The sequence below is a fragment of the Scomber scombrus genome, chromosome 1 (genome assembly GCF_963691925.1).
Source record: "Scomber scombrus chromosome 1, fScoSco1.1, whole genome shotgun sequence".
NCBI lineage: Eukaryota > Metazoa > Chordata > Actinopteri > Scombriformes > Scombridae > Scomber > Scomber scombrus.
In genome coordinates, this window is record NC_084970.1 from 21,519,338 (window position 1) to 21,533,599 (window position 14,262).

Consider the following 14,262-nt stretch of genomic DNA (forward strand, 5'->3'; position numbering starts at 1 on the left):
ATAACAGAGAATAATAATCAACATTAATATTGAGGGAAGACAATTAGCCCACAGTTTTATTGATAGGGGGCGGTAAGAGACCTGGATAATAGATGAATAAATGAGAGTAGAACAGGTGTGTGTGTGTGTATGCTCATATTTAACATTGCATTTTGTTTCCCTCTTACTCAACTGTTACCTGTTGTGACAAAGACTGTAGGTCTATACTAAAACTTTCTCTATGGTGACATTTATTTATCCATTGTGTGTTCCAGATTCAGACAGTGGGATCTCTCCAGGCAGGATATCCTATGCCTCCTCCAAGAGCTCCTCTATTTCAGATGACAGCTATGGCTGCTTGGCTTGGAACATTCCTGCCCTGGAGCTCATGGCCCTTTTTGTAGCAGCTGCAATGCACGACTACGACCATCCTGGTCGCACAAATGCCTTTTTAGTAGCCACTAATGCACCTCAGGTAACCTTCAGCATTTGTTGGTACTTGACAGTGTTGTAGACTGAATTGGCAAACTTATTTTAGTTTACTGGGAACACATACATAAAACACACCGGTGTTTACAGAAACAAAGGATCCAATGTTCAAAATATGGGTTTATGTAATATGACATTTCACCACAAGTTAGGAAGAGGGTTTTGGAAGATATAGCACACACGTAAGTGGACAAACCTTGACGTCCTGATGTCTTTCTAACCGGCCGCCTTCATATTAAACTGGGCTACATGAGTTTTCCATTATTAAATCCTCTCAAGCTTTTCTCTTATGTTTCTACATTACATGCATGTGTAGTTTAAATCATTATTGTAGTTGCCTAAGCCTCCTATAGAAATAAACTTGCTCCATCAATATTGAAATTATCTAAAAGGTTTTGACTTTGACTCCCGCATCTGCCACAGTTTATCCCATTATCTCTACTTTACACTCTGCCGAGATAGTCATTGTTTGCTGCAGGTTTGCAACAAAAAAAGTGTTCTTCCAAGACAGACAGACGTAAAGCAAATATCACCACTGACGTCTTGCCCCCAACACATGCTCTGTGTATAAACGCAAAAATCACATGACAAACTTTGAAGTGGCTGCAGAGTCTGTCTGAATAGCACCTGGCGGATGCTGGACATCTGTTTTTTCTCTCGTTCCACTTTATCATGTAAAATCTGCTAGCCTGTTACATTTTCATCTTTGGTTTACACCTACCCCAGTGTTACTCACAATGACCATGAAGCGGAGGTCTCATGTGTTATACATGCCCTACAGAAACCCTTTGTCTCCAGTTACAGTTAATGTTTAACCGAACAGTCAACATTTTCCTTACATGACCTTTTTTACATGCTTTATTATGCAAAGTCAATCTGTGTATTGTATAATTTCATGTTTTCCAGGATGAAAGGTTTCTGCTTCAGTCCATGGTCAGTCAATCCCATAGTATCTCTCACTGTGTTCAGTCTTATTAATGAAGGGGAAAAAGGTTAACTGCGCGCCCCTGTTTAAATATTGTATTTTCACATCATGGCCAGTGATAGCACTCGCACTGTCTGGTTTTTAAGAGTCCCAGGAAAGTGGGTTACATGAAAGAAGAGGGAACCCTGAACCTATTGATCGCTAATGATGTTGACAATCACCATGTCTGTTAAAAGGATCTTTTAAGGCTTTCATAGTATCTGTTCTTCCATGACAGTTTTTGCCCAGTTTCTTCACATTTGGGCCTATTGCATTTCTACTTTCATAACCAAATTCCCTCATGCCCCTTTTATCTCATTATTTGAGTGGTTGCTATTTTGTAATCCAAATTATCTAACAAACATTCAGACATATTATGTAAGAAAATTTAAGACTCTTCTTAGGAATCTTCTTAGGGTGCCAGCCTTCCCACTCTCACCTCTGGGATTTCACTCTCTGTCCATTGTAGGCAGTGCTGTACAATGACCGCTCGGTGCTGGAGAACCACCACGCTGCGTCTGCCTGGAGCCTCTACTTGTCCCAGCCCGAGTTCAACTTCTTGGCCAACCTGGACCACGTCGAGTTCAAGCGTTTCCGCTTCCTTGTCATCGAGGCGATTCTGGCCACAGACCTCAAGAAGCACTTTGACTTCCTGGCTGAGTTTAATGCTAAGGTCTGAGATCTCACAATGATATGATCACAATAGAATTACAGGGAATTATCTATTTATTGATCCATTCGTTTCTGGCAAAAAATATTATTTGAAACATTAGGATGGTACATTAAGATTTATTTGAGTATGTAGTATAATGGATGCAGAATAAAACAGTCAGCTCTTTCTTATAATGCATTGATTTCTGTCTGTTTGTGAACAGGTGAATGATGTGAACAGTCCAGGAATTGATTGGACCAATGAAAATGACAGACTGCTGGTGTGCCAAGTGTGTATCAAGCTGGCAGATATCAACGGACCAGCCAAAGTCCGTGACCTGCACCTCAAGTGGACAGGGGGCATTGTCAATGAATTTTACGAGCAGGTAGAGACTTCATGTTAATGAGTGTATCCTATTAACATGGCATTAACACATCATTCTATATTTTTGGCTTGGAGTATATTTTTAATTAAAAGAGAATTAGGGACATACAAAATCCATCCTGACCGAAACATCAAGGTCACAAATAATGAAAGGGACAAAATGGGAACAAGAACAAAAAGATTACTAACATTAGTGACATATTGAAGTCCCGATACAGTATAACCAAGAGCGACCAAAAAGATTGAACAATTAAAAGACAGTAGTTAAATCTAAGTGGAATGGGATGTTTCAGCTTTTTTACATCTGAAGTATGAAACCTCACCACTGAAGATCTGTTATGTTTTTAAAGGATATGTTCTTAAAACCACAGTCAGGTCCCCATTTTTGGTGAACATTTGCTCTTTTGTAATCATACCTCCTGTTCACACTGACTATTAGAACACCCCCTCCAAATGTGCTAACAGTGTAATGTAATAACAGGTGTCAGTCATCTAATTCAGTCTAATAAAGTGGATATCTTCTAAAGTAACAGCCTGTGTCTTAAAGGACAGTGTTTTCCTGTTCAGCTGCAGTGGAAGGACAATAACAAAAAGAAGGAATTGGGCACTAAAAAGAGAGAAACTTTGAAAAATATTGACTTGATTCGACTTGGTGTGACTAAATTGGATGGCTGAAGCCTGTTATTACTACATTGTAAGCACATTGGATCCCATTAGCTTCAAATAAACTTTTAAATCTATTTTTGCCCCGAAGGACGACTTCAGATTTTGTCCCCCATCACAGTACATTATTTGGCCATTATAAACAGGAGGAATGATTACAGCAATACAAACCTTTTTCAATGTTCAAGTCTGTTCTCAGACAGACTTGAAAAATTGTGAACCCATCCTTTAACTGTAATCTTTGTTTTTGACTTGCAGGGAGATGAAGAAGCTCGGCTGGGATTACCCATCAGCCCTTTCATGGACCGCTCCTCTCCACAGCTGGCGAAACTACAGGAGTCCTTCATTACGCATATTGTAGGACCACTTTGTAACTCGTACGATGCCGCTGGCCTACTTCCTGGCTACTGGATCAATGAACAGGGATCAGATGAAGATGATGAGGGGCAGGTGGACACAGACACGGATGAGGATGAGGATGATGATGATGAGCTAGATGAGGAGCTGGCACCAAGTAAGATATTGATAGCTCATCAGTAATGATATGTTTCCATTACCCAATCGCAGTTTCGTTAAACACATTTTTTACTTTTGTTCGTCACAGAAAGGAGGAAGAGGCGCCGCCGATTGTTCTGCAGCATCATGCAGCACCTGACAGAGAACCACAAGGTGTGGAAGAAGACCATTGAGGAGGAGGAGAAGAGCAAAGAGCTGGCCAAACAGCAGCAACCTGACAGCCTTCTCCCTAGCCTGCCAGCCAGCATGCCCACCTCCCCTTCAGATGACATTCAGGTCATCCAGGAGGAGGAGGAGGGAGAGGAGCGTCAGTAGCACGATGGCAAAGGAATGAACACAGATGTGTGAAAAAAGAAGAGGAGAGGCAGTATAAGGATACGAGTCCCTCAACCACCTGCCTTTCACCGACATAAACACATACAGACACGAGAAACACACACACACACACGACAGTTGACAAATGCACATAAATCACACTTTTCTCCTTCTCTCTCTCACACACACACACACACACACACACACACACACACACACACACACACACACACACACATACACACACACACACACATACATATTGAAAGATTCACTGTGCAGACACTCAGATGCTTAAGCAGTCACATTGTTTTTTTGGAGAAACAAAAAGGCCTTACTACTGTGAGCGGATCCTTGCTGCAACAGTGGGAGCCCAACTCCTATGCACTTTCACCCCATGGAGAGTCGAGTGCACCCAGAAAAAAGCACCAGAACTGAGGAGGAAGGTGCAGAAGAAGAAGAGTGCGGGACGGGGTCCAGCATTAACTCGTTCTCCATGGTAACCTGGCTGCGATGCTGCCTTGAATGCAAAGCGCTTACACCTCCCTTAGGTACAAAACAAATCCTGTCTATTTAAAATGAAAAGGTAGAGGAATAATAATGAAGCAAGTGACATCATGAAATGATTGACACCCTTTACCAAAGTGAACAGTTCAAACCCGGAAAGACAAGAGACTGAGACTGTTTCAGCCTCAATGTCAGGTATATTTTTGAATTATATATATACATATATATATCAAATGTGCCTGTCTGAACCTTTACTGAGTCCATATTGGCCCAGAGCCTAGGCTTGTGTAGTTCTCTCTCCTTGCTGGCGACACGAAACACTGTATCAGACTCAGTCACAGAGACATTATTGAAATGTTGACTGATTAATAGCATTATATCTGCATCATTTTTGATGCTTTTATTCATGTGTACCACCCATCTATTTTTTTGTTGTTGTTGTTGGATTCTTTAACTCTTCTTGCTTCATTTTGTTTTGAGTGTGTGAATCTTTTTTGAGGGAATGTGATAGAGAGAATGAGTAGGGAGAAAGAGAGCATATTTTTAATTATTTTAGTATGTAATTTGTGTGTATGTTTGTGTGTCCTTTCCGTAATGGTTGGTTTCTAATCAGTGAAATGTCCTCTGGTGTATATTAACATGTCGCATTCAGATCAGGAGTGCTGTCTCAATGAATGGATTCTTCATTTTCCTTTTGATTCTAAGTATTTTTTAAAGGTTACTCAGGATTCATGCAAAGTTGAATAATTATTTTGCAAGAATTTATGTCATGAATATTAAATACACATTAAAAAACAGAGAAAATCAAAAATCTGGGTGACTGAAGTAGTTTGTAATCTATTAATGAAAAACTTGACTACAAACAAATTCAAGCAATTGAGATCCTCTGTGACAAAGGGAGCATACAGTATGTGCTGTCTCTTGGCCATTCATACACTGTTTGCATAACCTTTTTACAACCTCACGGGAGAAACGCTTATCTTGATTGTCAGCAGACTGCAAATGTCTCTCCTGCAGCCACAACACATTGTACAATTTTTGCAGTTCTGTCACCATATGTTTGGTAACTATAATGCTCTCTGCATTGTTTTAAAACAAACAGTACAGTGTCTAAATGTCTGTGTTTCAGTCAGCCAACAGACACTGATGTTTAGACAAATGAAAAGCTAACCCTTCTCACTTTTGGTTACATTTTATTTGTTTTTTTGTTTTTGTTTTTTTTACCAAACCCATAACTCGGCCAGTGTGTAAAGATGGGATCCAGGGTTTCATTTCACTTTGGTTTTATTTATAAGTCATATTACATATATATACCCATACTCACTGGCCACTTTATTAAGAACACCTGTGCAATCTAATGCAATCCAACACAACAGCTCCGCCATAAATTGTACATTTACGAAGCTTATGTATTTTCAGCTTTTGTTGACATTTTCAGAAAAGTGATAATTGTTCTTTATGTTCATTATTGAGGTTATAGAAGGTGGTGGTGGTATATTAGTGTATTATTATATTGAAATTGTTCCTAATATTTTGCCCTCCTCATGTATGTTAATGAAGTGGAATAAATATTAGGAACATCATTCAATATATTGCACTCCAGTACACCACCGCCACCCCAATAATAGATTTAAAATAGAATTATCACCTTTTTCTGACAATGTCAACAAAAATTGAAAATGTATAAGCTTTGTAAATATAGAAGTTATGGCAGAGCTGTTGTATTGAATTGCATTAAATTGCACAGGTGTACCTAATAAAGTGGTCAGTGAATGTATTTATATACATATATATGTATGACGTGTCACGAGGCAGGTATAAAAAAACAACAAACTACTAGTTCTCTATTTTTGTCTCTAAACTCTTGGCATTCCACTAGAATAAGATGTTTTGTGAGAGGGAAGGCAGAATTGTTGCCTAGCTCCTTTATCACCTTATTAAATCATAGTCTCTGGAGAAAATGTTAAGTAAGCAAGTGTCGAATTGAGATAAGTAATATTTAAAGACAAAAAAATAGATACAGGTGTGCACATTTTAATACCAAACAAGTGTTTAGCCGCTGTACAAAAGAGTATGTGCATAAATATATATTTTTTAAATAATCAAATGAATGCATCTGTTTTCTACACACAGCTGACATATTGTACATTGAGATCCTGTAATTACCATTGTGTTTCCAGAGTTTTTATCTACTTCTATTTACAGGTGTGGAACTGTGGGGTTTGGTGTTTTGATTTTGATTTTTTTTTTTTTCACTTGGTTTCAGCCTCTCCTTGTTCTGTATCATAACCACTCTTGTAATCTTCATTATCTCTCTCTCTCTCTCTCTCTCTCTCTCTCTCTCTCTCTCTCTCTCTCTCTCTCTCTCTCTCTCTCTCACTCTCTCTCTCTCACTGTTGTCTTAGTCGACCCAACTAGTGCCAAACTTTACCTACACACAGTACAGTAGTTTGTGGGCTGTGATACACTGATTGGCAAATATCTCTGGGCTCCAGTACTATTCGTGGAAGAGAAACACCTGGAGTCAAATATTCCACCAAAGCTCGAGGTGGCAGTGACAGTGATAAGAGTCGAAGCTGGACTCAGGTCAGAGCCATATATACATTCTGACAACTCTGTCGTCAGTTCTTTCACATGGACCCATGCTGGATCATAAAGCCTTGGTAGCTCCTGACCCAACGTATTCTGGCTCATTAAGTTGTAAAAGTTGTTGGCTTCTCACTGTGCAGTCTGTCAAACCACAGTGTCCTCTGATGATTGTGCCATAAATACATCTATGAATGGTTGTTTCCCTTATGTAGCATCAATATATGTACGTTTGTCTAATGTAACCATTCACCCTTATCTACATTGTGGGGGCAACTGATTTTTGTTTTTATTTATAGCTGTCATAAAACACCATCCCTAAAGTATGAGCAGTTCTCATTGATTTTTATTGGTATGTGTGTGGGTGTGTGTGAACTCGGATATATGAAACACCTTCATTCCTTTGTCCTTGCCACACCAAATAATCTGAGAGGAGATAAAAACAAACAGATTTCACTAATATTGCTTTATTGCACATCCTTTCAGAACTGTGTCGCTGTGTACAAACTGTGTTTTCCTGACATCTCACCCACTCCTAGTTATGTTGCACCTGTTTGGGTGGGAGAACTTACACCTTTATCATTTATATTAGTATACCCTGAGCAGAGGTCTAATCAGCCAGAGTGACTGAAACACTGATGTGTTGTGTGTGCGTTGTGTGTGTGCAGGGCCTATCCAGGTGCTATCATCAATATTTTTACACTGACAATTCATCAGTGAAGAACCCCACAGAAAATGTCCACATGGCTCTGCAGATCCCCTTGGAGTGTTATGGCATGCTTGAGCCCATTGTTATCTTTGCATTTTGGTTTAGTATCACTGCAGTAATCAGTCTCCACACACAGCAGACAGTTTTTCTGAATCTGGTACTGTATGTCAGTGTTCAGATTGTTTCACTGCCATCAAGTGGCCAAAATAATGCACAACCAAGTTTTGTTGGTTACAAGATATCACACATTCATTATACTATTATCACTGAATCTACAGCGCATAACTTGCTGGATTATCAATGCATTTCTCTGCTGTGCAACAGGATATGTATAATACACAACTGCTGTCACCTTCATGAACATACAATTATTGTTAATGATTACGCAGGTTATCCTGAGATTTGTCAGAGCAGGATAAGTATGTAGATGGCAGGTTTATTTAAGGGTTCTTCAAGTACTAAATGAACTGTTACAGCTTTAAAAAAATTTAAATATCCTGCAAAATGTGTTAAAAATGTAAAATGCAGAAAGGAAAACAAGGCTTTCAATAGTTTAACAAAGGCTTTATAAACACAGAAAAATGTACATAGCACCACTATTGCAAAAAAAAAGGACAAACAAATATTAACTTCACACACAAATGCAGTACTTTGTTAGTACTGATAAGCACCATTTAACAGAAACCAGTGTTGCATAGTCAGTTTCTAGAAATCCACCAGGGTTGCATTTGCCTTCTAAGAGAAAGATTTTCCACAGAGCACTATCCCTGCAGAAAGGGTCAGAGTCAGTCCACATGATGTAATTCTTGGCCGATGGCCAGCTCCAACAGAGTAGACAGAACTGGAAAGTCTGTCAGTCTCAGTTCGCCCTATACATACAAATCAGTGGTGTCATTTGTCTGACCCGTACCTGTCCCGAGAAGGAAGGGCTATGAACCATCATAGGTGTACTTAGTATCAATCATTGACATGTATCTAAGCCATTGCTACAGCACCAGGGTTCATAGACATTTCATGTTCTGGGGCTCAGAACAATTCAGAGCTACAGAGAAGTGAATCAATAACACACTTGTGTTTCCAGGATGTCCTTTCAGCACCAACTTATATCCCCTACCCTGCTGCTTTAGAGAATTGTGCAAACGTGCATATTGCTCAGTAAACAAATTCGATAGCAAGAGAGTCAATTGTATTTGAGTCTTTCACGTTGAAAGTCTTTTGGAAAAGCTGGGATGCACCACTGGACACTATAGTCCAGACTAATACAGTTTTAAGCACCGTTATCATGTGGTTGCATTGCTGTGCAAAACAGAAAAATTCTGACTTAAGTGGTTGAACAGGTCATGAATAACTGCTGGCCTACTTGTGATAAGGAGTGTCTCCACAGCAGGGAGTTTTCTGGTGCCTGCGATTGGCACAGATTGAGTAAGGCTTGGGCTGTAAGGTCATGCCCAGTTTGGGAGCTACAGTGGGAACAGTTCCTGGAGAAAACTGGAGGTGAAACCTCTGGAGCAAAGTGGTGAAAAAGAGGAACATCTCCATCCTGGCCAGTTGCTCACCCAGGCAGCAACGCCTCCCTGACAAAAGAAAAATACTTAATTTAGACTCTCATATACACACATAGAAACACCAAGAACACCAAGTGGTTCATTTGAGGAAAAAAAACACTACAGATGATTTAAAAAAGAAGGATTTAACTGAGCAGAGAAGGTGTTGGAGATGTAAAAACAATCACTAGGGACTCTCTTTCATGCTCTACGAGAATCATCTGTGATTAAGATTTCTCGGGCACAGGAGCTTTATATGAGATAATGCACACTGTACAAGAACATAAGATCAAGAGAAAAAAAGGTAATACATTTATGCTACATCTGAAGCAAACACATTTATCTTATATTTGTTTTAAAAATGAAAATTAATTTTATAGACTAGACTGTATGACCAACATGAATTATATATTTAATTAACAGTTATAAGGGGACTACTTGTAACATTAAAAGGGTGTTCCTAATGACCCCCTTTGTTTTTCTAGACGAGAAAAATAATGAATGTACTATTGTTGAAAGCAGGGCCTTTTTTTAAACTTTTATTTTCATTTTCTCTTCTCTTGATAAAAATATGGGTTTGGGGTTAATGTATGCGTGATATGTGTATATTAGTGGTTTTGGGAGGAAAGTGGATACCATTTAGCATAAATAAAACAGGATCTGTGTAGAAGTGGATGTGTGTAAGACCTTGCTGCTGTTGATGCTCATTCAACACTGTTGGTTGATTTTTCTGATTGTTCTGATGGCTTGGCAGCAGACTGTAATTACTTTCTAGTTTTACTTGAAGTTTCACTTATTCAACTGAGGTACCTGAAACCACTAAACCACTAAATGTGATTTATGAAAAACAAAGTGTGGACAAATTAAATAGTCATTGACTGGTGACATGTTTGGTTTACAATAACTGTCATCACAATCATTTTTTAAGGAATGTAGGTATATAAACATAGAGAAACTAACCCAGAGAGAATGGCACGAACGCTTCCCGTCTCACAAAGTTGCCATTGCTGTCCAGAAACCGCTGTGGCGAGAAAACACCTGGATCGTTCCAGTATTTCTCATCAAAGTGAACTGAGTATAGGTTTGTGATCACCATGGTGCCTTTGGGAATAGTGTACCCATTGACTTTTGCATCCTGGGAGGTGGCACGGAAAATACCAAGTGGAACAATGTTGCAGAAGCGCAGGACCTCATGCAAAACAGCCTCCACGTAGGGCATCTTCTGTTTGTCCTCCAGAGTTGGTGCCCTCCCATTGGTCAGCACGCTGTCAATCTCCCTATGCACCCTCTCTGTGCAGCACAAAACAGACACCATCAGGCATTATTCATGCTTAATATTACACAACCACTTCATTTAGATCTGCAGACAGATATGATTCAAATATCTCTCACATGACTGTAGTGTTGACGTAAAAGGTTTTCACATTAGGATGAAGCTACTTCTACAACTGACCTTGTATGTTGGGGTAGAGGGCCATGTACAGCATGGCCCAGCGCAGGGTGTTAGTTGTGGTCTCTGTGCCTGCAATGATGAGCTCGCCCACTGAATAGATGAGGTTCTCATAGGAATATGATGAACTGGGGTCTCCTGCATGCTGCTCCAGCTCATCCAAATAGGCATCAACATAGTGCCTTGGTACGTGTGGCACCCTGCCCTGTGAAAAACCCTTTATAACCTCCAGTAGGAAGTCGTACACCTCAGCAGCATTGCGGAACAGCTTCTGGTGTTTTCCAAAGGGCACATACTCAATCCAAGGGAAGGCATTGTAAAGGAGGGCCCAGCCACTCACTGCTAGCTCCACGTTCTCACTGAAGATCTCGATCATGTGCTGGAAGTTACTGTCGTCGTAAGTAAAGCGCTGTCCAAAAATGATAAGGTTGGTGATGTTGGACACAGCGTTGGTCACTAAGTGTTTGGGGTTGAAGGGTTTCCCCTTGTGCTCGTCGATGGCGTCAACAAAGAACATACACTCTTCTGAAATCTTTCTTTCAAACTGTCTCTGACCGCTGCCAAAGTAACGGAAAGAGTTGCAAGCCAATTTACGGTGTTCAATCCAGCCTTTGCCATATTTGCAATTGAGAAGTCCTTTGGATGACAGAAGCAAAAAAGAAAACAGAATAATTTAGTCATTTAAAATATAGCAGAATGATAAAGATGAAATGATTTGATTAACATTTCAATTCTAATCTATTTTAAGTAAATCAAATAAATTATAAACTTTAACAGCATCTTACCACCCATTTTGGTCATTTTCTTGAATAAAGGCAGGGATGGGCGATCAGCAAACACTTCACTCTGATGATAAAGGCACTCCCTAACACTGTCATACCCATTTAATACCACAGTCAAGATGCCCCCCAGGTCGAGGCTGAATATCTGAAAGACACAAATGCAACATGAGCACTGTACTCTTTTTGTTCTTTGTGTCTTTTTGTGTAAATGAAATCTTTGTCAAGGAGTGTAGGTCTGACATTTTGCTTTTGTACTCTTTGGCACTAGTCTCCAAAGTGGATTTTGAGCCAGGATGAGTTAAAGATAAGTTCACAATTTTTCAAGTCTGTCTTGAAACAATAGAAATATGTCCATATGAACACTGAAATACATTTCAGTTGCTGGAATTATTGATGCGGGACAACATCCACAGACCTCTTTTTGTGTAACAATGTATTTTAAGGTTCATCTGAAACTGCTTCAGTGGCCAGTGTTAGTCATATCAAGTGGATATCTTTCAAAGTTAGTCTTTTTTCCATTATGTTCCCTTAGACAGTGTTTCCCTGTAGAGCTGTGGTGGAAGAATACAGGCAACAGGTAGCATTGTATCATTTATTATTGTGCAAATGTGCAATTCTGTCATTTATATTGTATTATTGTTGTGCAAATGTGCAACTTTACTTTTACTTTCTTTTTTCTTTTTAACTATGGCGGCAGCTCTCTCAGCACTTAAGCTGCGTTCAGACCAAGAGCGTCTGACGCGAATTGAGCAGCAAGTCTACATAGAAAATCAATGTAAATGGCGCGATCACACGCGATTTTATATCAGGCGGCGCGAATCAAGCGTCCAAGACAAATTTCCCTTCGGGGACAATAAGGTATCTATCTATCTATCTATCTATCTATCTATCTATCTATCTATCTATCTATCTATCTATCTATCTATCTATCTATCTATAGTAACAAAAAGAGGGACTTTCCTACTAAAAAAGACTGTGACACTGAAAGATAATATCTTGATTTGACTAATTTGGACAGCTGAAACTTCATATCTTCAAATAAAAATATACAATCCACAGAATCCACAGAAAACCTTCTGTGCATTTTGTCCCCCATGCCTTCCATTGTAAGTATTGTTTTAAGACACACTTGGAAAAACTGCAGTTTTTCACTAAACTTCCCTGACATTTAGAGAATTCCAGAGGTGTCCAGCTTTACACCTAATTCCTTAATATGTTTACAGTAACAAAAACGACAACATGTCACCAGAAGGAAACCTGTGTCCCTATATTAATCTTGGGAGGAGGCTCTAATTTGAGGGATCCCCTGATTCGCCAAACATTCTCTTCCAAGCAAATGCTTCAGACCGCCAAATGTTAGGGCGAGTCTCTTTTCTCTTTTGTTCGTTTCACAACTATTTCCCGGCTTGTGTATGTGTGTGTGTGTGTGTGTGTCTGAGTTTGTGCATGTGCATGTGTGCATTTGCACGAGTGTGTGTGTGTGTGTGTGTGTGTGTGTGTGTGTGTGTGTGTGTGTGTGTGTGTGTGTGTGTGTGTGTGTGTGTGTGTGCGAAAGTCTGAAACCTCTTGCATATTCCATACAGCATAGGGTCATGCACTACAAAAAAGCGCTGTAAACTGAGTGATTACCTGTCCATGAACTTCACTCTGCCTCTTAAGGAAGACGTGCGGCTCGGTGGCCAGAGATAGAATGTTCCCTATTACGGGGAAGGGAGATGGACCAGGGGGAAACCCCGGGGGTCTTCTCTGCTTGACGAGCTGGCGAACCAGCAGGAAGGCGAAGAGGGCGACAGCCAGACAGCCTACAGCGAGCAGTGCCTGTGCCCAGGACATCGGCACCAGAGTCGGCGATTTAATTGAAACCATCTTCCCAAAAATCGCTGTTCCCTGCTTCCTACTTCTGCTGACTTTGGCTTCTCCTCAGAGGAACTGAAGCACATATGTATCATCTTGCACATTTTCTATCCCCCGCCTCTTAGGCTAAGATTGGCCAGAAAGTCAGAGTCAACTGTTGGTGAACTTTGTTCTGCTCCTGATCAATAATCCGGATCATTTTGGTGGTTATTTGGTTGATTTGTCTGCTTTTAATGAACACACAGACGGCGAAACACACAATAAAACAAAACAAAAAACTCAAATGCTTATTAAAGTCGTAATATGTATTTAAAATCTGTTTCAGGAACAGACATGTGGCAAACTACAACACATACTATTAGTCATCAAACAGTGTGATTTATCCATCATGGGCAGGCTGGGTTCAGGGAAATCAAATGTGCACACACAGTTTGGAAGTCTCTTTCCTATAACAGAGGTCCATGGAATATACTGATTTTGGAAAGTACTTCAGTTTACTTGTATCCTACAAAAACCAGGCACGTATAAAAACAGCTATAAAAGAGAAATTCAAACACAGAGGAAACAGTAGCCTACCATGAAAATAAAATTACAGTAAGAGGTTGAAGCAAAGCAAAAACATACAGGTGTAATGTGATTTAGAATCCAAATCCTCCAACATACAGTAATATGATTCATACGATGAAAGTAATCTGAACCTCTTGGTATTACTTTGATTAACTGAATGTTTGTTTGGTTTTAAATCACAATTAAAGACAAGAAAATAAAGATTAATAGAAAACAACAACAAAAATATTTCACTGTTTTATGTCTCAAAAAATAAGGGTGCACCGTGGGTCCAAAAGTGTGATATTTACTTTAGTAGCTG

General features: G+C 39.7%; 2 protein-coding genes across 2 annotated transcripts in view; one reads left to right on the forward strand and one right to left on the reverse strand.

Moving 5' to 3' along the window:
• The window catches only part of pde3b (phosphodiesterase 3B), a 52,186-nt gene extending 45,915 nt beyond the window's left edge, over window positions 1-6,271 (forward strand). The window contains exons 12-16 of the mRNA XM_062423183.1: window positions 255-454; window positions 1,902-2,105; window positions 2,308-2,469; window positions 3,390-3,645; window positions 3,736-6,271. Coding sequence (XP_062279167.1) covers window positions 255-454; window positions 1,902-2,105; window positions 2,308-2,469; window positions 3,390-3,645; window positions 3,736-3,962 — 1,049 coding nt within the window. The 3' untranslated portion in view covers window positions 3,963-6,271. The remainder of the gene's footprint in view (window positions 1-254; window positions 455-1,901; window positions 2,106-2,307; window positions 2,470-3,389; window positions 3,646-3,735) is intronic.
• Window positions 6,272-8,281: 2,010 nt separating this feature from the next.
• LOC133983984 (vitamin D 25-hydroxylase) lies at window positions 8,282-13,469 on the reverse strand. Its single transcript, XM_062423203.1, has 5 exons — window positions 13,170-13,469; window positions 11,544-11,685; window positions 10,762-11,394; window positions 10,269-10,598; window positions 8,282-9,338 (listed from the first exon to the last, which is right to left on the reverse strand). Exons 1-5 carry the CDS (start codon window positions 13,404-13,406, stop codon window positions 9,121-9,123), a joined length of 1,560 nt encoding a protein of 519 aa, XP_062279187.1. The 5' UTR covers window positions 13,407-13,469; the 3' UTR covers window positions 8,282-9,120.
• Between the last annotated feature and the right edge of the window lie 793 nt (window positions 13,470-14,262).

What these genes read in the sequence shown, in the direction of transcription:
- LOC133983984 (XM_062423203.1), bottom strand. Translation starts at nt 13,406, where the DNA reads ATGGTTTCAATTAAATCGCCGACTCTGGTGCCGATGTCCTGGGCACAG. An exon ending in AGAGTGAAGTTCATGGACAG is followed by an intron (nt 11,686 to 13,169) that starts GTAATCACTCAG and finishes TGTGTCTTTCAG; the next exon opens with ATATTCAGCCTCGACCTGGG. An exon ending in GAAAATGACCAAAATGGGTG is followed by an intron (nt 11,395 to 11,543) that starts GTAAGATGCTGT and finishes TGTCATCCAAAG; the next exon opens with GACTTCTCAATTGCAAATAT.